The sequence below is a fragment of the Peromyscus californicus genome, unplaced genomic scaffold (assembly GCF_007827085.1).
Source record: "Peromyscus californicus insignis strain IS unplaced genomic scaffold, ASM782708v3 Scaffold_11__1_contigs__length_118956290, whole genome shotgun sequence".
Classification (NCBI taxonomy): domain Eukaryota; kingdom Metazoa; phylum Chordata; class Mammalia; order Rodentia; family Cricetidae; genus Peromyscus; species Peromyscus californicus.
Genome location: NW_026294402.1, coordinates 24,376,030 through 24,400,328, shown reverse-complemented (window position 1 = coordinate 24,400,328; position 24,299 = coordinate 24,376,030). Strand labels below are relative to the sequence as shown.

At 41.9% G+C, this 24,299-nt stretch overlaps 1 protein-coding gene across 6 annotated transcripts in view; it reads left to right on the top strand.

The window, feature by feature from the left end:
* The window catches only part of Ntm (neurotrimin), a 990,539-nt gene that overhangs the window by 951,649 nt on the left and 14,591 nt on the right, over positions 1 to 24,299 (top strand). For all 6 annotated transcript variants that reach the window (XM_052755585.1, XM_052755587.1, XM_052755590.1 and 3 more), the window contains 3 exons: positions 18,558 to 18,692; positions 20,624 to 20,744; positions 23,589 to 23,740. In XM_052755585.1, coding sequence (XP_052611545.1) covers positions 18,558 to 18,692; positions 20,624 to 20,744; positions 23,589 to 23,740 — 408 coding nt within the window. The remainder of the gene's footprint in view (positions 1 to 18,557; positions 18,693 to 20,623; positions 20,745 to 23,588; positions 23,741 to 24,299) is intronic.

Sequence of the window (24,299 nt, the reverse complement as noted above, 5' to 3'; positions counted from 1 at the left end):
AACTGCCACCACCTTGCTCTTTCTTCAATTTTCATCTCTCTTTTGGTAACCCTGCTGATACCTGATCTCAGAACCCTTTAATAATCTAATGACATTTTTTTCCAGTTGTAATGAGAAGAGATAGAGTGAGTAGTATGCTTTCTTCATCTTAACTGGTGCTACAAATCCAGTGTGGAATTTAAAATATTTACAGTAAAATTGACCGAAAGCCATCTTATTTTAATTATTATTAATATGAGCATGCACTTTCAATTTTAAACACTATCAGTGAACAGATGTCTCCCACAGTTCTCCCCCTGGTAAGGCATAGCTATCAGGAAATTGGGAACTGAAAGTGCTAAGGAATGTGACTCTAGAGCATCAAGTCAGTGTGCCATGGGTTATTAAGGAGGTAATAAAGATGCTTCGTTTAGGGGCTCGCAATAGGCATTGAGATATTGAACAAATTGCTTTAATCACCAAATCTATAAAAAAATAAGTAAAGAATGAATGTTGACCTAGCCAGTTAAGTTTACTGTGAGCAGATGTGTCATATTTAGTTTTATTTATTCATTAAAGTTTTTCTTTGAGCAACTATATATTGCTTATAACTATACCCTACAGATGCAGAAATACTGTTTGCATTTAGTAGACCTTTAGTTGGAGATCACTAACAATCCCATTTCAACATAGTAAGTATAACAAAGGATGCAGCATAACATAACTAACACGGGACATCGAACCTCACAAAGATGAAATCTAAGCTGTAACCTAAAAGAAGCAAAAGAAAACCCGGGAGGGAAGAGGCTTCCAGGTAATAGCATAGGCAAACCTGGGGCCAAAGATGAGCTAAGCTTCTCCAGTCACTGTCAATTGTTTCAGGCAGGCCTGAGAAAGTACAGAAAAACACAGAGGACATGCTAAAGAAAAGAAGTCCTCAGACAATGCCAGGATGTGCTGGAATCCATATTGGGTGTGGCATTGCCGAAACAGATGGCAATACTCCATTAATATTATAATGGGAATACAGTTCAAGTAAAGATCTACAAACAGATTTTAGAACTTTAAAATCTCAAAAGGCTATTCTAGCATTCTCTGAAGTAAGGCTACATATGTTCAAATCGAGTGAAGAGGGTAGAATCCAGGCCTCATTTAGAGGTATAATTCATCGTACTCGGTAACACATTTGTTTTTGCAGTTGGGGAATAGTGTGAGACACTAAGGGGTTACTAGTAAATAATGGAAACTTAAGAGAGTAAAAATTTGAAGATTCTGTGTCAGAAATATCAAAATTGGGATGCATACCAGACTTCTAGTGACTGTGTTTGATTAACCATTGTATGAGTAAGTCTGGAGTTCATAGAAAAGAAATAAGGCCGAGAAAGAAATGTTTGAGTTGTTGCCATATACCTGGATGTTCAAAGCCGCAGAATAAATGATATGGCCTAAGAAATTATTTAACAGTGAAAAAATATAAAGAGTACCTGGAACTGGCCTCTGAACAATCTAATATGTAGAAGTTGAGCAAAGTAGGAGAATCTAACTAAGGAGGTTTTAAAGGTGTTACCAGAGAAGTAAGTGACAATTCAGAGGTTATGACATCTAAGAAGACCATTTAAAGGAGTTAGCTGTCAACCTTGTAAATGGCTGCTGAATATCTTTTAAGAAAATACTTAAACACGTGCAATAAAATTGGAAAGGTGAAAAAAAAAGATTGGAAACGTGGCCATCATTTGATGGCTTTGATGTGGATAAGGTCAGCGGAGAGGTGTGAACAGGTGCTAGATTAGATTGTCTGAAGTAGGAACAAGGGATGAAGGACTTCAGATAGCACATATGGACACTCATTTAAAGGAGCCTGGCGATGAATACAAGTCAGTGGAGCACAGTGGTGATGGGACAGAGAGTTAAAAGGCGAAAGAGGAGCATTCATAGACATGGTCCAGCACAGTAGAAGCTGATGACAGATAAGAAAGAGCAGAGACAGCTGATGGAGAGATATCTTTGGAAAGGTAGGAGAAATACATGGACCCTAAAGAGGAATTACATTTTGTCAGGAATGGGACCGAGTTCTTCACATTAATGATAGTAGCATAGAAATAGAAGTGAGGGTAAGGGTATTTTTGCATGAGAGATGAAAATGATAGGTCCTAAGTCTAAGGTTTGTCAAAAGAGATTAAAGGGAGAAGTAAGGCAGAAAAGGTTGAGAACCCCAGAATGAAGGAATAATTGTTTGTATCCAGTGACATGGCAAACGCTGTGGAAAGACAGGATGTCATGGATGCACTGCAGCATTCAGTTCATGACTTCAGAAGTGGTACAGCCTCTGGTAAGTTCCAGGTTTAAAACGGGAAACAAGTCACTGAAGAGATCAGACGAAAGAGTCATGAAGAACCAAGAACAGGAGTTAGGTTTTGATCAATTGTGTTTCTGGACAGCAGGTCTCTGAGAATAATGGTAGGCGTTGGACTGGTGATGGAAACTCTAAGCCAGGAACAAAGATGTTCCATGAATGGGGAGTAATGGCCAGGTCAACAGAGAAATGTGAAGGAGAGAAATATGTAATTATTAAGATAAGAGCCTCAATGCCACAGCTTTGAAAACAACTCAGTCTGCAACTTTTGTTAGGAATCAAAGACACCAAGTGATAACCAAGTGTGTATGTTATTTGAAAATCAGTAGCTTCTGCTTGCAGGTCTGTAGGGCCATACAGATTCCCAGACCTCCATGACAGGGTCAGGATGGTGCCTCTCCAAGAATACAAGGACATAAAGGAGCTACTGGCCATGAAGACTAGGATCCAAAGTTCACAATGAGAGTATTGAGTGAAGAGATGGAAGGTATGGAGTTAAGACAAAGGCAGGGCTAGATGAACAGTACACTATGAAACTGATGGAAACAGGCAATTGAAACATAGAGTAAGGGTCAGTGAACTGCAGCTGATGGGTCAGCTTCAACCTGCTGGCACTTTTGTATAGCTATGTTTTTCATTTTTGAATTGTTGAATATGAATCAAAAAGAGAATAAAGTTTATCCTCTTTATCTAAGAGTTCTGTATTCATCTACTCAGCTATCCACAATCCAAAATCATTACATCTGTCTGAGACATTTCCAGACCACATTTTTTTATCATTATCCTCCAAATAACATAGTGTGGCACAACAGTTTTGTAGATTTATAGTATGTGAGACTTTGTACATAATCTAGCAATAACTCAAAGTCTACAGGAGGCCATGCTGAGAGCACTATCTGTAAATACATTTTACATAAGGGATTTGAACCTCTGGAATTTTACATCCTCAGGAGGTCTTGGAGCCTCTCCTCAGTGGTGGCTTAGGATGCACCACATTGTATATTGTAACAAATTAAAATGGCATGACAGTTAAATGCCATTGTCTACTACTAAAATTTATTAAAATGCAACCACAACCATGTAGTTTTTGTGTCTCTTCTGATGTCATATTAGTGGCGTTCAATAAACGGAACTGAGGCCACATGATCTGAAGATCTTAAAATAGTTACTATTTTGTGCTTTACAGAAACAGAGTGGGCTGGCCTTCTAGATATAATAATATCCTAGAGTACTATTCACTTGTAGAAAAATGGTGACTCGGTCTACTGCTGTGGTCTTGAAAGCATCAGAGGATGTCAAAAATGAGTAATTGTGGTTGAATCCTCCAGAAGTAGCAACAGCATAAAGCCACCATAGGAATACAGGAATCATGGAAGCAAGCCCCTAATCTGCCTAAACAACTGAAGACCTGCCTTTAGCAACCACTCGCTTTTCTTATTTAACATGTAACTTTATATTAGTTTGAGAAAGTTGTACAATGTGTTTTGATTATATTCACACACCTCCTTGTGCTGGAGATATGGCTCCACATTAAAGGCTAGGCTCACAATCAAAAATATATTCACCCTTCCCCCAACTTCTCCCAGATTTATTCCCTGTTCAGTTCCCACTCAACTTTGTATCCAGACCATTTTGTATTACCCAAATATTCTTGGATGGGTGGCCTTTCATTGGGGTGTGGTCAACTTTTCAGAGGCTGCACACTCTTAGAGAAAAGTGACCCTCTCTCACTGGCTTAGAATTGCCAGTAGCTAGGGAAAGAACATCGTACCCAGTTCAGGTCTCCATCATGGGCTTTTGTGGGTTTGCACAAATCTTGTACATGCTTAACATATAATTTTATCAACCGCCTCTCTCACATCCTCTTCTTCTCCACTTAATGCTTCTCCCCTCCTTTTCTCCACCTTCTTCCCATGCTTACAGCCACTGACTCCATTTATGACTTCTTTCTGTCATTCCACTGGAAAGGGATAGTCAAATTTTGGATGTGGTGATTAGTATCTTGAAACTGAGTGTTAAACAACAATAACAAATAACTTTTCAACAGTAAAAGTAGCTAAGTTTTCCATGTCAGGGACCAATACCATTGGTTACTGATGAAATGAAATGTTCCTTAATCCCATTAGTTGGAATTAAGGGACAGGGAGAGTTACCAGGTTTGAAGGAGATTTGAGGTTTGCATGTAAATGTGATTTACATGGAACAACAGATCTGGGGCGGGGGAGGACACAACACTGGTAGTGGCAGGCTCCATTCTAGATCTAGGATAGACATAGGTATCTTAGGCTCCAAACATCTTGATGCAGGAGGGGAGAGGTTTGGGTCGATAGATCTGACGCTCTTAAATGGCATTACCTTGCTTAGCTGAATTCAGTACCTTCCCTGGAATCAGGTCTTGCTAGGAACCATCTCCTTCAATGCTGCTTCTATTTCCTGTGCAGAGCTATTCTCAAAGTGGGCATGTGGCCAGTGTCCCCACACAGAGGTTCCCCTTCCTTTGCAGAGGCCTGTTTCTTGTTGATGGCAGCACTTTCCCCCACTGCCTGTCCCAGGAAGGTAAAGAGCCTAATCACATCCCCTGCAATCATCCCCTGACTAATTACAAATAGACAAAGCTGAATCACCAAGCGGATTCTACTCAGAAAAACTTTAACCAGATTGATGATGACATAAGAAAGCTCTCCTAGACTCTTCTGATTAGGGCACACTGTGTCCTCATAGCCAGAGGAAGTAGGGACATAAACAGTGAGAACATTTAAGGAAGGGCATTTGTGGAGACAGACAAACTCAGCTCTCTCTTGATTTGCCCCAGGTCTAGGCTTTTTCTCCTTCAGGAATGTGGAATAAAACTCTTTAGTCTTAGGGCATTTTGAGAAGTCTTTTTTTTTTATGAGTTCAGACCTTTAATACACATACAAACAACAACAAAAAAAAAGAAACAAAGGAAAATCTTTAAAGGTAGATATCAGCTATTTCCTTAGAAATAAGAAAAGAAGGTTCTAAATAGTCCATGATGGCTATGTCAGCCATCTAAATCAGTCAGCTATTTCAATTACTCCAGCTTTGACTTTGGAATCACTTGGTGACTACAATGCGCTTAAAACTGTTGTATGTAGAATAAATAAAAGATTCAGTTCTGTTGAAAAGTAGTACACAACAATGAAGCATTATTCTTGCACCACACAACAAACAGAAGCGTACACTGAGTACTGACTGAGTAGAGACAAGGAAGGATGTGTGAGGGTCAAAACAGGGTTCCCAGAGCAGCGCTGTCCAAGACTGCTTTGAAGCCTGCATAGATGTTTAAAGCGGACAAAGGAGGTATTTGATTCCAGACACAGTGGGGGAGATTCAGACACACAGATTCATGTGCTGCCTCATATTTTTAGAATGCTGCTGGTGCATTTGAGGAAAACACTGAGTGATAAACAAACCTGGAGAAGTGGGCAAGGGCCCAGAGGAGCTTCTGTATATCATGTCACTGAGTCTTGTCAAGTGGAGAGTGGAGAAGGGGTTTAAATGGCAATTAGATTGATTTCTACTATTGCCAATATTTTATCAATAATGAATTGGGTAATAATAGAATTAACAAATAAGCCAGAGTTACAGAGTTAGGCAGAGAAGATAATAAGGACTTAAATTAAGAGAAGAGTCCTGATGAAGAAATTAATAGCACGTCAGGATGCTCAGTGGGCAGGTGGGACTCCTCCACCAGGATTCCTTGATTGGAGGTGAGGAAGATGAGGAGTAAGGGAAGGCAATTCTGCCTCACCTCAGGAGAACTGGGATTTGGCAGAGCTGTGCACGAAGATGAGAGGAGGAAGGGAGTCTAGGCTGTTAAGTCTGGGGAACGACAGATGGGCATTCCCCTGCAGTTATGAGCCTGGGGTTCAGCAGGCTCTTAAGTTGGAAAGCAGACACGGAAATCATGATTATAGCCAGGAATTTCCACTGGAGACACGGGTTTTCTAGGTGGAAATTACCTGGAGAGTGAAGTCAGAAACAGTGGAGGTGTGGGTGTTATCAGACGTCATTGTTGAGTACCCACCCCAAGTTCTCCTGTGTTTTTTTCTTCCGACATTGATTGCCTCTTGCGTGCCAATCATTGTTTCTATGCATTTCCACAAATTTTCTCATCTAATTCTCATATCTAATCTATAAGTAGTAAAAGGATAGCTGCATTTTACTAAACATGGCAGTGAGATTTGATAACTCCCTCAAGGCCACCTAGTTCATAAAGGAATAGCTATAAGCAGAAATCAATAACATCATACGTGTCTTGTTTTATTGTGTCATTTCTATCCAATATCCAGATGTGCATGCCCTTACCTTTAGGATTCATAGAAAATAATAAGAAGTATAAGGGGAACATTAGTAATGTATCCCAGAAAATAGTATATCAGACCTTCTGTTGTTTTCCCTACACTCTTCCTATTATAGATTCCATGTGGTTGAAAAACTCCACCTGTGTATATTGGAATTAATAACAAAGCTGAGAGGAATTCACAAACAGATGGGCAGGGGGCCTGCACAGGCTGCAGGTAGCGCAGTTAGGTATGAAGTATCTGTGTTGGTGGCTAGGTTTTGACAACTGTTTGAAAACACGCCCCCTTCTTTTCCTACTTGAAGACTATAATTATATATGACAAATACAAAGTTTTCAGTCATGTCTCCTTTTCCCTCTGGGCCCAAATGTTCCTTCTTCAGATCTTCTTCCTGCTTGCCTATGTCTATGTTCATGTGATTTCCTCAGTTATTATCCTTTGCCCATACATGGCCGGTGTGCATCCTCCCTATGCTGATTGCAAATATAGAGATCATATCTGCATCCCTAGCATTCAGAGCACCTTGTCATTAACTCTTTCTGAATCTGCTTGAAAGACTCCCTGAGATTATCTCAAGGATAGAGTGACACCACCCCAGCTTCTCTTCTCCACACCTGCCCAAACAACCACCTCTTTGTAAGGCTTTCCTTGGTGAGCTCACTGATAAATGAACTTAAGGAGAGTCTGCAGTGTGATCTGCATTGGAGAATGCCATTCCAAAACGAAAAGCCATGTCCACTATCTCCCACCTCAGCCTACACCCCACGACCTCCATGCATAGGGGTAGAGCCTCCCATTCCCCATATCTTTCAATTCAGGTCTTGGTGGGCAAAGACTTGCCCCTTTCATGAGCACAGGAATTCCGAGATGTGTATGATTATTCATGCTCATAAAGGGCTTATAGATAAGCCACCTCCCTTCCTGTTCTCCACAAAATGTTTAAGAAAGCACACATATGGCTTGCTTAACCCTGCCATTGTGGTCTTCCTTTTGCCAGCTAGATTTCGAGGAGGTGTGTGCAGAACCAATGCAGATTTGGTTCTAAACCATCACTATATGTGACATGAAGGAGCAAAACTATACAGATACAACGTTGGTCCCATCTTACCTGCCCTCAGGCTCCCTTTTAGTCAAGGGTGGAATGGCCTGTTAGTGAAGGCATGCATATTTGCATGCATCTTTGTGTGTGTGTGTGTGTGTGTGTGTGTGTGTGTGAGTGTGTCTGTGTGTCTGTGTGTCTGTGTATGTGTCTATGTGTGCTTATCACTACATGTGCTTGTCACTACACACACACACACACACACACACACACACACACACACACACACACACAGCTGTTTCCTCAGGTACAAGCTCCTGGGTCAGAGTTCCCCACTTCTCTAATTAAAGAGATGCTCCACAAATTGTCTTGATAGCTAAATCCCAGATGCTCAGGTGCCAACCCTCATGCGTCTAAGACTGCTGCAAGGCGGTGGGCAGGAAGACTGCTAGAAGTGGACCTCTTGCTAGGCATGCCCTCTCCTGGCCAGGAAGATCTTAACCCTTCAGGAGTCTCTCAAATAAGTGGAATTTCATTAAATGAATGTGGGCAAGCAATTCCAAAGCAGTTCAGTCCTTTATCTTTGTCAACACCACACCGACTCCTGTCTCAAGAGAGTGGGAAAGAAGCAAAGCAAACGCCTATAGCCTGAGATGGCATGGCACTGCTGGCTTCTATATTTATCCCCCATCAATGTCTTTCAGATCAAATTGGCTGAGTTTTACAAATCAAAAGCTGATTTATTTATTTATATTTTATTTATTTTCTAGCAGCCATCAGCTGCACTCCTGCAAATACTCAGGTTCCAGACATCACGCTGAGAACTCCAAGCATCCAGCTGTGTGCTTTGATTTTGATAGCATCACCCGTAATAGAAGGTCTACATGCAGAACTCAGCTGGCAGGTCCTCAAGCAGGGAGCACAGGAAGGGGACCTAGCCAACAGCCTAGTAGCCTCAGAAGCCTCACCTGCCCTGAAAACTGCCACCACTATCATTAGGGAAAGTCCTGGCCTTTCCTAAAAAGTTCACAGGGACTGGCTCCAGGGAAGAATACAGAGGGCTCCTTGTCACAAATATTTTAGGTTGCAACTTCTTTTTTATATAGAGATAATTTATTCTTCAAAAATTCCCAGATCTGTACTAAGGAAATTTCTTTTTTTCTTCTTTAGACCTTAAAATATTACACTTTATATGTGCATATTCATAAATACTCAAATATATATAAAAATTCACTTCCAAATATCAAATTAGTTTTAACATATGGAGGATCTATACTAGATTTGTTACTGAGATATATGTACATATATATGTTTACACATGCAATAGATAGTTGGTGCCAGTTCACATTTTTATCAAATTCATATTGCTTTATGATAAATCAGGTTAACAGATTAATTTTGTGAGTGCAGTTTGCATTTCTGTCACAAGCAGGGGTTCTGTTGAACAATGAAACTGTTTAGGGAATATTATCCTGTGTGTACCTCATATATAAATGTAGCCTTGACTCAGATGAAGACCTCAGCCACAGTTAACATCTCTGCATCCAACAGAAAGGGAATTTGCAAGAATTGTTGAGAGAAGCTTCCCAAGAATGAGAAGTGTCCATGTTAGCTAGAAATCAGAGAGTGGCACACAGGAACTGGCATGGAGGCATTGAACTCCTAGCTTGCTGGTAACCAACAGTAACCTGTTGAAGTATGTGTCCTCTTAAAGATGGAAGTCAGCCATTTAGAATGGTTCAGCCGATGTCACTTTCTAAAGTTTGATAGCAAAAGTAATTTTCTCACCAAGTCTTTACAGGCTTATTCCTCAGTTTGCTGCAGGATAAAATCAGTTTGAAACCTTCCAGAACATTTTCTATGAAAGACAGCTTTTAAATTTGCCCACTCTTGCAGAGATCATCAGATTCTCTTTTGTGTCAGCCCTCTGATCAAGATCTGGAGGAAAATCGAGTGTGTGTGTGTGTGTGTGTGTGTGTGTGTGTGTGTGTGTGTGTGTGTAAATGTGTCTTTAACATTTTGTTCTTAGTTGTGAATTCAGAGATGTTTCTCAAGCCCTCAAGCAGGCTTACCTGGCATATGCAACTACACTTGATTTGTTTTTAAGAAGAAGTGATCCTCAGAAATTGTATTTCTTGTAAATCAAATCCTATTTTAAGTGAAAGGAGTAGAGATACTAATTAAAGGATATATTATGAATCCTTTGTAGAGTTTATTACATTCCTACCAGCAAAGATGATATCTGACCTTCTTTTCATTTCTTAGTCTAGATTTTCTTGTCTTGATTTTTTTTTAATATTAAAAGGTGCCCAAACTTAGTTCAAAGCACTAAAACCAGTGGGTGTGCTAGTTCCATTCACTGGGAGGACTGGCCATAGCTATGTACACATTTCACACCCACACTTCTCCTCCAGGTGGTACGATCTTCCCACCTTATGGAAGAGGGGTCTGACACACAAAGGAGCTGTCATCCAGTATAGTCTATAGGGTGTGGGTTGCATCCAACCTCATGGCTGTTCACTTGTAGCCAGGAAGAACTGCTTATAGCCTCAGTATCTCTTCAATCATTTTGTTCTGGCCTCATCCGAGACCCCCAGAAGCTGTTCTGCACCAAAGAGCAGAGCAAACGGAGTTCCTGGGTTCACAGATGGGGTGATAAAATTCTTATAACCTAAAATAATAGTAATCCTGTTGTAAATTTTATCATACCCAAGAATAAATTTGTCAGGTGGACAGTGGTAGTTATTGGAGAGGATACAGCTGCCTCTTTGCTTGATATTTTTATGTTATGTATACTATAAATCACTCATCACCAATACCATGTTTTGCAAACATGTTTAATGTTTGTAGTCTCGGCCTACTGCACCTATTTCAATGTGAATTATGTACACAGCCAGTTCGACCCCGTAATCATATCCAGCTGAGCATCAAAGGCCACAGACATGCCCCACTTCTGTGTTCTACATTGCAATGATTGGTGCTCTTGGATTCCAGGGCTACACTGGGTGCTCAGGCAGACCCTGACCCTGGAGGCAACAGTGGCACTATCTTCCTACTTACCTTTCATTTCTGGTTTTGATCACTTCCTTCATTCCCACCTTAAAATGCTCCTTCTAACTCCTTGCAGTTGATACTCAGAACCTTCCCTCTACTGTAGTGTTTTCATGGACTTTCTCACCCAGTGCTGGAAAAGAACATGGCTTCCTCCAGTCTAAACACCACCTGTGCAGGCTCACTTACTGTCAAAGGTGTGGATGCCAGCTCACTTGATTTTAAAGCAGATGTCCTAAAGCCCGGTCTGAGCTTTGCAAAAACACGCTGATGCAGACTGAGGCGTGGGAAGTATCAGTAGTTCAAATGCTTCTCTAGTCCTTGGCTGGCACGGCTAAATCCTGTGTTGGCATTAAATTTTTAAAATAATTCCACTGAACTTCTGATGCTGGAATTCTGGCTTCTATATTTTTCCAGTTTCTGTGGTCCATTGATTTGATCTCAGCTGCTATACATACCGTAAAAATATTAAGCAAAGATACAGCTGTATCCCCTGCAATAGCTACAGCTGTCCTCCTGACGAATTTATTCTTGGATATGATAAAAATTATAACATGGTTGTTATTATTTTCGGTTAAAAGAGTTTTACTGCCCAATCTGTGAACTCAGGCGCTTGGGTTGGCTCTGTCTTGCAGCAAGCCTTTGAGCTCAGTAATCGGGCTAGTGAGAAGCTCCCGTGGGGCTTTGGGAGGGGAAGATCATGTATCTAGCTTGATTCAGTCTTCTTCATTTTGGTGCTTTGGTTGTCACATTGCTTAATAAGGTAGATGTACTCCTGAAAAGTTGGCTGGAAAACATTACCTGTGAGATAATTCATGCCTACTCATTGAGCTACAGTTTTAAATTAAGCACACTCCTCTGAGGAAATAATTGGCTGCAAGACTAGATATAAATTATACTAAACGCTTCAGAAGCCTTCAAAAGTCACATATTTAAAGAAAATCTTTTCCTAAAACACTAATCAGAATTACAGGTTTTTTTTAAGTCAGAAAATACAAATATCATATGAAAGACAAATGTCAGAAGTCACCCAGCCTTAGAGATAGAGCTACCTGAGGGCCGGGGAACCATGAGTTGTCCTGGGATTGTTTTGATTGAATTCAAACCTGTTGAGTCATTGGATCATTTCATGACTGTAAATGCTCAACCCAGTAAGTGTATCAGTAAGTGCTTGACAAATTTCAAATCAAGTAAGCTAGTTTTCTAAATGCATTGAGAGCCAGAGATAACTATGACCTGGTCCCTATTGTTTAAGAAGTTCAACTACATTGAAAAAAAGAAAGAAGCCAGAGAGTGTCCCATGACTGTTGGAAAACAGCATTAGAGCTTCATGTTCAGTGTCTGTACAAAATAATTCCCAGGTAAGGCTATGAAAAAAGTTCTCCACTCAGGAGACCCTGGTTCCCTACATATTGGTGGAACCCACGTAGTTATGTCTTCACCAGTCCCTCTAGAGAATTCTCCTGCAGGATGTCTTTGTCTTAGCACACAAATGATAAGCTAATGGAACCACCAACATTCCTTTAAACCCTTTAGATTCATTATTTTATTATTTCGAAGAGTTAGAATTTAATTTGCAGCAGGGATGGAGAACATTCAGAGACATCAACAACAGAAAATAAAGGGCATATGCTAATGCCCCGGGATGCTGCACAACATACAAAAATTTAGGTGTAACAAACGATCTCATTTTATTACCTCACAGTTATGTGAGACTTGACACATGAATCAAGGCCTTGGTTAGTCTAGGACTTTCTCTAACAACTGCGGGAAGGGCCATCCTCTGTTCCCCTTTCTTTAATGTCTTTTGGCAATCCTTGGCATGGTCTAGCTCAGGGAAGCTTCATACCTGTCGCTGTGCCATCTTCTCCCCATATGCCTTAATACTGCCACCCTAGCACTGTGTCTCAGCTTAATTACTCTCTAAATTCTTCATTTCCAGGCAAGGGATGGTGGCTCATGCGTGTGATCCCAGCACTGGAGGGACTAAGTTAGGAGGGTTGCCACAGTTTGAGGCCAGTCTACAATACAAAGTGAAAACTTCCCTCCAAACAACAAAAAGAAGGAAGGAAAGAAGGGAGCAAAAGAAGGAGGCCCCAAGTGCAGTAACGTTTGACTGATAATTCAGTCATAAGCATACCGTTTGGGGGAGTGAGGGATAGTTCATCTCAAATTATAGAATTTTCATGGACAAATTAGAATTTGAAATAGAGGTGTGATGTGATTGAGCTAGGTTAATAGGTGACAAGAGCAGTCTAGGAAGATGGGATCATCATATGTGTCTAAGACGAAAAGCAGCAGAGCTTGATTATAGTCACAGTAGGAGAGGCCTACAGGACGGCTCCGTGGGTAAAGTTCTTGTCACATGAACATGAGGAATGGAGTTTGTGTCTCTGACACTCACATAAAATCTTGACAACTGTGGTAGGCAGAGAAAAGGGATCCCTGAAACTAGATGGCTACCTGGGCATCTGGGGTATGCAAACTCTGGTTTTCTCGAGAGACCTAGCCACAATACGTACGGGGGAGGATGATTGAGGAAGACATCTGCCATCAACTTCTGACCTCTACACACTTGTACATGACACACGTACACATTCCTCCACTCAGATCTCTCTCTCTCTCTCTCTCTCTCTCTCTCTCTCTCTCTCTCTCTCTCTCTCTCTCTCTCTCACACACACACACACACACACACACACACACACAAAAAAAAAAAAAAAAAAAAAAAAAAAACTTTAATAAAAGTGCTATAGTGCTATGCAGGCCTGGAGAGATGGCTCAGCAGTTAAGAGCATGTACTGCTCTTACATAGGACCCAGTTTCAGTTCCCAGCACCACATTTGTTGGTACACCTGGAAATCCAGTTCCAATAGATCTGACACACTCTTCTGGACTTTATGAGTACCAGCATTCATGTATGCACATGCTCACCTCATCTACAGACAACTAAAATAAAACAAAATAAAATTTTAAGAATCATGATAGCATTAGGGTATGGATTGTAGGAGTCCAGCTCCGACCTGCTCCCACCTCACAAAGGGTTCTTGGCTGGAGGAGAAAGGAATGAGAAAATATTAGATGACAGCGAGGAGAAAGACAGAGACACAGACTAGCTTCGGGGGTCTAGATCAATACCCAACAGCCCAGAGCTTTATTCAAAAGGGCTTTTTACAATGAACCAAGGGAGAGAGGCAGAAAACTTCCTCCTTGCAAGATCAAAGCAATAATGTACAGCCAAGTGTAGACCCTTCCAGACACCTGGTAAACATGTCCGTGGCCAAATCATCTCCTTATGCAGCCCTGCTGGGTAAAGCAAGCCCCGATTCTCTGACCCTGAGTAAGTTCTCACTAGGAAACCTCTGTGGGTCTCCACAATGGATGATGGCAATGATTAGAGTGACCGGTACCTACGGAGAGCTGATCCCACGCCTCTCACTCTCCCCACAGCAACCGCCTCTCACAGCAGTGCTGGAAGTGCATGGTAGTGTTCTGGATTGTTCCGAAGAAGAACTGGTAGTGCGGAGAAGTTAGCAGACCCACCATATCATGAATCTAGATGGTCGAGAATTAGTTTTGTGTGACTCAAAACTCCTGTTCTTTACAAAGGCGATCTGTCACTTTCTTCTGCACACCAATGCAAGATAAACTCTAATGTGTAGTGGGCTCCTCTGGGCGGGCGTGGGGGGGGTGCTTTTATAGTAAGGCACAGGCATATGTATGATGTTAAAGAAAACAGGGATCCACTTGTGGTGTCTGAAGAGTTGTGCCATGAAGAGGGAGATATTTTAGGATGAAGAGTGTCATTTTCACCCAAGGATGCATTTTCTTTAGAAGAGAAAGCCAACTTATAGATGAGTAGTTATTGATCATGAAGAGACTCTTTTCACCGGCTTTTATCAAGCGGCTTGCCACTTTCCGTCTTAAGATGGCTGTAGCACTTTAGAAAATGTGCTCAGTTAAACTGTTTTTGTTTTTCCCCCTCCTGGATTCTTTCTAAGTTCTTCATGCTAGCAATAAATCACTGATCAATTCACTGCCAGAGTGCAAATGCTGTTATAAGAAACCTTGATTTTTGTTTTTACATGCTAAAACTTTGTCTTTTGGTTTAGTGTGCTCTGTTCATTTGTTTAAGTAGCACCAGTAGGTACATCACTTCTGGTGCTGCAGAGTTTAGCTTACTGTGAGTGTGATTTTCACCTTTCTCCCCATTTTTTTCCACTTAGACCCTGGTAAGAAAACTTCCTACTAAAAGAAAGCTGAAAACAATGGGAAGTAAAATTTATAAAGCTCTTTAACAGAGATGAACAACTTTTCATAGGTCTTGCTTAGTCAGAAAAATGTATATTCTGGGAATCAATGAAATTATGTGGGTTCTTTATTGTTTCTCACTTTGTCTGAGGACTTATGATGGTAAAATAAAGTCTCATTGGCTTCTGTATGACTTACATATACTAAATATTTGGATCAGTAAAGAGCATATGCCTCCCCAAATCCTAAGCCATCTGCTTCCTTCCTTATACACCACCTGGCAAGAATAGATGAATTTTCATGATCATTCATACCCCCACATTTTTACAGACTACTTGATGAGTTTTCAATGTCAATGACCATTTACTAGCTTGCACATCAGCTCATGACTGCACTCCTTCCAAATGTTCTTCCTTTTGGATGTCCACAGAGTAAGTTAATCACAATTCAGCTTCTAGAAATCTCAATGTGATCACAACAAACATCTGGATCATAGATCCAGATCAAAAAACAAAACAAAACAAAACAAAAACAAAAACACACACAGAGACTTCAATTGGAGAAAGCAAGTGCCCAGAAGAATGCATCCCTTCTTGTTCCTCAGTCTTGGTGGTGGACTACCTGGCCCTAAGAGACCTGAGGTCCCACCTATCATTGCAATGGCACTGGAGCTCAGTCCAGAAACAGCTGTCCAAAGCTAATTTATTTCCTAATGCTGAGGCACTGTTAATTTATAAATTACACTGGTAATTCGAGCTATTATTAATTTCAGATGGTGTAGGGCAAGCCTAATTAAAATATGACACCAATTGCCACACATATGTACCAAGGACTACCATTTAAAATTAATGGGAATATTAAGTGTGACACTGGTCTCTGAGATGCTTTGCACAGTAATTATAGCACTCTGGCGCGAAAAGATCTGACAAATGTTGGCCTGCAGTTGGTAGTAAATAAACAACAGCCATGTAAGAGGAATCGCAATTTCTTCACTAGAATCCCTTCTCATTTCCTCTAGCCTTCCTCAGACCAAGGTCCTAAAGAGTGTGTTAATCTGAAACCATAATACTGACTCAGAAGTTTCTTCTAGAAATTGTGAGTCTTTGGGGATTCCAGTTGATGGTCTTCTGCTTTCTACTTAATCAGTATACCCTTGCTCCTTCTTGTGAATTAAATGTTTTTCATGGTTGTTGGGGTTTTTTGTTTGTTTGTTTTTTGTTTTTTTTCATAAGAGATGCTGGCACTTCTTTTCCCTTTCAAAGTGAATAGAAGGAAGAAAATGTTGGGACCCATGCAGTACAGATTGCATAAGCCTAAATATATGTAAATGAGTGCTCTGGGTTGGTATGATGTTGCTGGATGGTTGCACAAACTTAGTATCTTAGGGTTTTTATTGCTGTGAAGAGACACCATGACCATGGCTATGCTTATAAAAGAAACATATAATCAGGGTGGCTTGCTTACAGTTTCAGAGGTTCTATCCATTATTATCATGATGGGGAGCATGGTGGCATGCAGGCAGATGTGGTGCTAGAGCTGAGTGAGAGTGTTACATCTTGCAGGCGACAGGTTGTTGACTGATAGTCACACTGAGGGAAGCTTGAGCAAGAAAAACCTCAAAGCCCACCCCCAAGCATGGCTAAAATTTGCAGGATGGTGGACAGTAATGGCTTTTGCTTACAACATAATGGGATGTGTTTATTTTTCTATTATTGTTGCTACTGTTGCTGTTGTTGCTGTTGACATGTCAAGAATGAGGACAGCACTGTCATATACAGCTACAGCTTACATGCCATGCACATCCTTCTTTGTGTTGTGCTAACTTCTCGGTCATTGGTTTCATGTTCTGGGTTAACAGAATCATGTGACATTGTGGAAGGCTTTTATGACCTAGATTCCAAAGTCCCTGTTCCATTTCTAGGGCTGTCCATGTGAATGCGGCTTTATCCCACCTCCCTCTGAGCTTCTCTAAAACTTTTAGGATTAACTGCATTACCAGGCGGGCAGTACATGCAAGTTTCCACATGCTTTCGTGAGTGCTGTGTTCTTTTTATTTGTGGCTCTCAGTAACTCCATGAGATATCGGGGCTGTTTTGTGTGTTACACTGGAAAAGCAATTCTCCATTTCTGGGGACAATCCCAATTTCAGTCTGTTGTCCCAGAATTAACCACAATGCCCCCTGCTGCTGTTCATGTTTCACAGTATCTTATTGTACGGTATCATCATCCTCACCATCCTCACTAAACAGTTAAGGAAGGAAAATCCCAGAAGGTAAAGAACATTTTCCTTCTTTATTTGAAACTTTATAGTAAACTAAGACAAGGGTAGCTTTGAGACAGAATTTGGAAACTTATTCTCTAAGTGTTTTGGGCTTATCCAGGTGTGACGACACATGCTTGTCATCCTAGCAGTAGGGAGGTGGAGACAAGTTCAGGTGTGCAAGGTCTAGGCAACTTAGTGAGCCTGAGGCCAGCCTTGGGTATTGGAGACCATGTCTGAAAGAGTAGGAGCATGGGGAAGGCTGTCTTTGCATAACTGAATGCTCATGACTATACATCATGTGTGGAATATGGTCTTGGATATGGTCTTATTATTATTAGTGATTTTTCACTAGAGGTATGAAATCAGATTTCTGAATGTTTAAGTGACAGGGAAAGATTTGTAGTCATGAATGCTTACTCTTCCCTTCCTGCTTGTCCTTGTTGTTTGACATCACATGTGTGGTCTTCACATTGATTTGTTCTTTGGGTTTTATGCCTATGAGTTTCAGGAGATCAATGTCTGGAAAATTGATATCTGCCTGTTTGTCTGTCTAATACAAAAATAAAGGTGTTCTCATTGTGTATGTTTCACTGCTGATGTGTCTCATGTATAAGGGAATGTGTGTGTGTATGTGTGTGTGTGTGTGTGTGTGTGTGTGTGTGTGTGTGTGTGTGTGTGTGTGTGTGTGTAAAACCATTCTGGAGTATCCTCAATTGACTCGTGTCCAGGATTGTATTATGCAGCTCAGCATCCGAGACTCACTTTCAATGGTGCCTGGAGGTCAGAAAGAGTTAAGGGGCCTGCTCCAGTCCCAGAGCTGTACCATGTGGTGAGATCCCAGCAGTGTAAATGTCAAAATTATTGATCACTTATGAGGAACCAGTTAATTCTCTCCATACATGAGTTCAGTGGGAGCACAAACACCACAGCTAGAACACTGGGGAGCCAAGGAAAAGAGGGTGTGAATTGGGGGTGGGGGTCAAAAATAGGAAAGAGAGAATCTGCAGAGTTCCTAAGGATTTGAGCTGATACAGGAACAGTTCTCCAGATGTAACCAGCTCCTATTTCTCTCTCTCTCTCTCTCTCTCTCTCTCTCTCTCTCTCTCTCTCTCTCTCTCTCTCTCTCTCTCTTTCTCTCTCTCTCTCTTTTTCTGGAGCTGAGGACTGAACCCAGGGCCCACACTTGGTAGGCAAGTGCTCTACCACTGAGCTAAATCCCCAACCCCTCTACTGTGTTTTCCAATGAGTGTCTTTGGTCTTTCCCCCCCAGTTTACTATGCCGCACTCTTTTTCCTGCAGCTGTCGGCTTTGTGAGTGAAGATGAGTACCTGGAAATTCAGGGCATCACTCGGGAGCAGTCAGGGGACTACGAATGCAGTGCTTCCAATGATGTGGCGGCACCAGTGGTACGGAGAGTGAAGGTCACCGTGAACTGTGAGTGGCCTTGCCAGCCCCCACCCCATGAGTGTGCGAGGCTGGCCTCTTATCAAGACTGCAGCTATAAACCAGCCTTCAGAGCGACAGAGAAGACCCAGGGTCACTTCTGTTCTCTGCTTCCAAGAGCTAAGAAGCCAAAGTCATGTTTTCTTTTCTTTTTTTTTTTTCCCATGGATCCAGTGTCACCCTTCTTTTTGAAAGCAGCTGACAGTAACTTTATGGAACACCAAACTTTCATACACAGCTCGCAAATCAATAAACGGCACTGAATACCTGCTTCATATAAATGTATTTCAAAAAAGTTTCCCTGTACTTTATTCATGTGACACAGTGACAACCTTCCTAGTCAGATACTTCCAGTGGGGCAGAGAAACCGGAGCTAGAACAAATACCACCCCTGTGTGTGCAATATTTTTGTATCTCTTTGTATCTCATGCGTTTGTAAGGAAGATGTTCATGAATACAGACTACTGATTACATACGTAATTTATAGTAGTATATACTGATGCGGGTTTTAGAGGGTATATCTCAAAATTTTATTTTTTTAACTAATAGATGCAAAATTCAAAACATTTGAAGGCCAGGGCTATGAAAACTTCATTCTCCCTTTGTGAGCCCTTCTGAATTCTCCCTGACATTGGTGACCTGGATTTTCTACCAATTCCCCACTCTTTTCCCTCTGGGTTCCTTGTTATGTGCATTGACTTGACTCCCCGTGGCTTGTGGAAGGTTTTTGCTTGTCACAGAATATAACCCAAGCCCTGGACCAGCAGCCCAGAAGCTTCCGCCCTTCAACATGGGCAGGGTGAGGGAGGGGAAGGATACTGTGCATAGATTAATGCTCGGTGTTTACTGTTTGCATTTGTGCTCCAGTTTGAATCTAGATAGAATGAAACACTTTAAGCAGTAAAGGCAAAACAATGCTACCCTGTTTTCCTATTACTGAAACTCTATTTTTAAGGGAACTTAAGATGATTTGCAATTGTTGACAATGAATGTAAGTTGTAAAACAAAAGCGGAAGCAAAGGAAAAAATGTAGCATGGAAATTAGTAAAAGGGGGGACTCAACCTGTGAAATGTGAAACATAAAGCAGCAGGCTGCTGGGTTCACGTCTAGAATCTGCCTTTACAATTAATGCAAAGGAAACGTCACAGGCTCTAAGATGTACATCATCCAGAAGACAAAAGCAGGTGCTTTTCTGAGGAAAAATCTTGCTTCTCCTGGTGTGGTGAGCATAAAGAAAATCCTCTCCACTGTCAGATACAGTCAGTACATCCTGTACAATGCCCTGGCATCCAACAGAACAGTAATTTTAGAGTGGCTGTTGTATAACACCCACCAGTGCAGATGGCTGGAATGCCACAGGTAGCTGAATGAAAACTTCAAATGAATGTAGACCAAGCAAAGAGGTCTAGTTTAGCACGGGATCCATTTCAGAAGGCCCACGGGAAGGACTGGTCTGTACATCCTTCAGGCAATTCTCCATGAATATTATTAGTTATAAGTGAGTCTTAGATGGGAATTGAATAGCTTGAAGTCCTACACTTTTGCAAGACCTGGTGTGCAGAAATTCTATGAGGATGATTAAAGGTGCTGACTGCCATCCCGTGGAGTGTAAGGCTGATGGGTGGGTGTCAGCCTATGAAAGTTAAAAGGCTTAAACAGGCACTGTGCCTCAAGAGCTCACCACTCCACCTCAGCACAGAGAAGAGAGGCAATGCATGCTGAAAGACAATGTCTTCCTTTAGAATGGCACTGAGACCATTTTCATTCTTGGGAAGCGTCCATGCAGCAGTTTGGTGATGCAGATAAGCAGAGTAGGGCAGAGACTATGAAGCAAAATTCATGAATGAGGCCGTTTGTTTTTGTTTCTGTTTTTCATTTTCAAAAATACCCTTAAATGGCACGGACCGTCTTCTTCCTGCAGACCCACCATACATCTCAGAAGCTAAGGGCACAGGTGTCCCCGTGGGGCAGAAGGGGACACTGCAATGTGAAGCCTCAGCAGTCCCTTCAGCAGAATTCCAATGGTTCAAGGATGACAAGAGGTACGGTCCTTGGTCCTCCCCTCCTTATTAACCTCCCTTCCAGACTCCTGATAGCAGATCGTCGCAATCTAATCTCTGGAAATCCTCTCCCGACATCCGATGGAGGTGCGATGTGTAAACAAGCTTTTTCTAAATTAAGGAAAGTTCAGTCAGGCTTTCAATGTCATCTTCAGTGTTATCACTTGCCAGCTACTGGGCCTTAAAGGTGATATAATTTAGCCAGGCAAAAATCAGAAAATAAAAGCCATCAACAACAGTGTGAGCCCCACAATTTTTTTTAGAGGCTATGAAAACAACATGTTCTGCAGGAAGCTATTTTTAACATTTTCTCAGACCTAAGAAATTCTATCTGCCTCTGGGAGGGACTCTCAAGTTGCCTGCCCATCATAGGTCTCCACATCCCTCCCTGAGGTTATCAGTACCGCTGTGTACGAGTCCATGACCCTCTTGTACCCTCCCTTTGTGTACAAGCTGTCCTTTTTCTGTAGGAGAAAAGAATTAGGACTGTTCCCTTTCCTTCCCATTGTCGCAGCCGTCACAGGGACATTTGTTGTGAGTCAGTGAAGATGATCATTTCGAGGAGTTATCAAATTGCATGTCAGCACAGGGGTCAGCGGCTCAGCACAGCTAGGCAATATGACAATTACCACTATCAAAGAGCTATTTGAAGGTGAATGAACAGCAACTAAATGTGTAAGCCCTGTCTGTGTTCAAAATATTTTCATAAAAGTAGAGGCGGCAGAGCTGGAGGTGTGACAAAGTCCTGTGAGATCTGTGGAGAGATGAGCAAAGACTGGAGGAGGCTGAGTATGGAAAACCACAGAGTCAGAGAAGGCCAGGGGAGACATCCTAGCAAAGCATTGTTGTACTGCAGAGGTTGTGTTCACTACACTGTTTTCTTCCCTCATGCAGTCACCAAGGCCTTAAGTGTCTCCTAGTTCCTCCGCCAACAAACTAAATTTTATTTAGAACCCAGTCACATCATCATAAAAATCCACATCCAGTGATGGACACATCCTGGCAGCCTCTGGTAAGGTGCGGTGTAGGCAGCCACCACCGTTTTATCAGTGGAAGAACTGACGACACAGGAAGAGGTGGACAAACTCACTGAGGCAAGAAATAGAGCTGGCTGCTTCCTTCATTCAAGAAATCAGAAATCCTTCTTTCACATCACCCTTCTTACTGTAATAAAGAGAAACTGAGGCTGAGAGTTCCAGGATCTAGATACCCCACACATCACACACATCACACACACACACACACACACACACACACACACACACACACACACACACACACACGCCTCTTTCTGAACGACGTCTAAGCCTCAGTGAAAATTAATCTACTGTACTCTATTATTCAAAATTCTTGGTAGAAAAAATTTAGAAACAAAATATAACAGAACAATGAGGTCTCAACATGTATGAAGAAAAGAAGACAAAAATGTGCATTGAGACAAAGGAAGGGAGAGCTGTCTTTTTGCGCAGCACCAGTCCAGGTGGGGGCCACCACCTGTGTCATCATTTACTCGAAAGAGAAAGGGAGACAGTGCCCCAGTGCTTGCTCAGAAGCCCTGGTTCGGGCAGCTTAGTGGCCCCTTTAAGACCCTTTCATAGCTGCCTCTTTGCTCCTTCCCATTGATTTTCCTATGTTCATTCACTCTTTTGCCCATGTATTCATTTCTGGTGTTCTCCCATTGAGTAGGTTTCTCTGTCCTTCCAGCAACCAGCATGCCAAGAACATTTCTCCCCCGTGGTCCTTGCCACAGCTTTTCTTCTTTGTGCCACTGAGGCTACAAAGCAGCCGTGGTCTCAGCTCTCAGAGGGCATATGACATCTGTTGCAGTAAATGACAACTGAAGCCCATTTCACTTTCACTGACATGAGTAGAATTCAGCAATAAAGAGAAGAGTCTTAGGTGGGGACAAGCAGGTGTTCAGACATCTTTGGGGGCTTCACCCTGCTGCTGCATTCACTTCCTTGTCCTGTGTCTGCTGTCAGTCAAAGGGAGAGGAGATGGAATTCTACTCTTAGAAAACCCTGCCCAGCTAACAGGGACAGTAGCCACTGAAAGGTCTCCAGCTCCATTAAGAAACCTAAGGTCTGTAGCAGCAGCAAGTGGGGGATCCTTGAAAGCCTGAGGAGGGGAATGTGTGTCATCTCGGGAGTGTAAAGTGATGCAGAACTCTGCTGGCCACCCTGCACTGTGTTTAGTCTCTTCCCACCATGGAGCCAAAATCCAATTCACAGCTTGGTTCTGATGTGAAGACATCTCCCCTTATGGAGAATACTGCCAGACTAGGAATGGGATCCACACCCATACTAGCTCACAGAAGCACCCTCATGATGGGTTGCAGAGCCTTGGACAGCATCCCTTACAAGATTCACTTCTATGTAATGTTGGAGATCAAACAGTGGTCTCTGTTCTCAGAGCAGAGTGCTTTATGCCATCCCACAGAGCCAAAGGGCATTTCAGTGAGGACAGTGGCTTACACCAGTTCACTGCCCTTAGTTTTTGAGAAAGGAAGACACACACAGGAAAATCTCTGTACTACAAAGCAAAAGGAATCCTGCCGGCCCATCAGCTGACTTCTCCAGAAGCTAACATGGCCGGGGAAGACTGTTCCAGACTGATCCCAAGATATTCTGTCCTGATTGCTCTTCCCGAGTCCTGTGGAAACATATAGTTCTGTTAAGAAGAATGAATAATTATCATGATGGTATCATGGTGGGGGATGAGGATATCATTAATTCTAGACTCTAAGTCCATCCTATGAGAGAAATTGACAGTGTGTTTTTTTCCCTCCCCCCTCCCTCTTCCCTTTTCTGTTGCTTTTTTGCCTAGACTGGTTGAAGGAAAGAAGGGAGTCAAAGTGGAAAACAGACCTTTCCTCTCAAAGCTTATCTTTTTCAACGTCTCTGAACATGACTACGGGAACTACACGTGTGTGGCCTCCAACAAGTTGGGCCATACCAATGCCAGCATCATGTTATTTGGTGAGACTCTGCCCTGAGATGGGTAACAAGGCAGTGTGAAGTGAGGAAGTGTTGACAGAGGGAAAGAGAGGATGGAGGAAAAGAAAAGGATTGGAAGTAAGCAAGGTACAGCAAGTGAAAGAATAAAAAAGGGGAAAGAGAGAGAGAAACTCATACATGTAAGAACATAGGTATCAGAAGTGGGAATGATGGAAAAAATGGAATGTTCATTTACCTAAAATGATGGAAGTCCTGAAACGAGAGAAAAGGGTAGCTTTTAGATGCCAAAAATTACATTTTCCCCTCAGTGATGTCTCCAGAACTGACTCAGAGATTATAATTGGACAAAATAGTTAAGATCTCAGAGAGGAGCTTTTACGGCTTCAGTCCTTCGCCCACTGGGCTAAATAATATGTTCCCTTTTCTGAAACTTCTCCAGCCATTGGCACATAAGAAAATATGAATGACATTCATAAGAGCCGAATCACAGTCCTTGGAATCCTTAATAATATTCATTTCAGAGATGGGCAGATAAAGAAGACAGAAAATGGGATTTTTCCAAGTTCTCTATTTGTGTCAA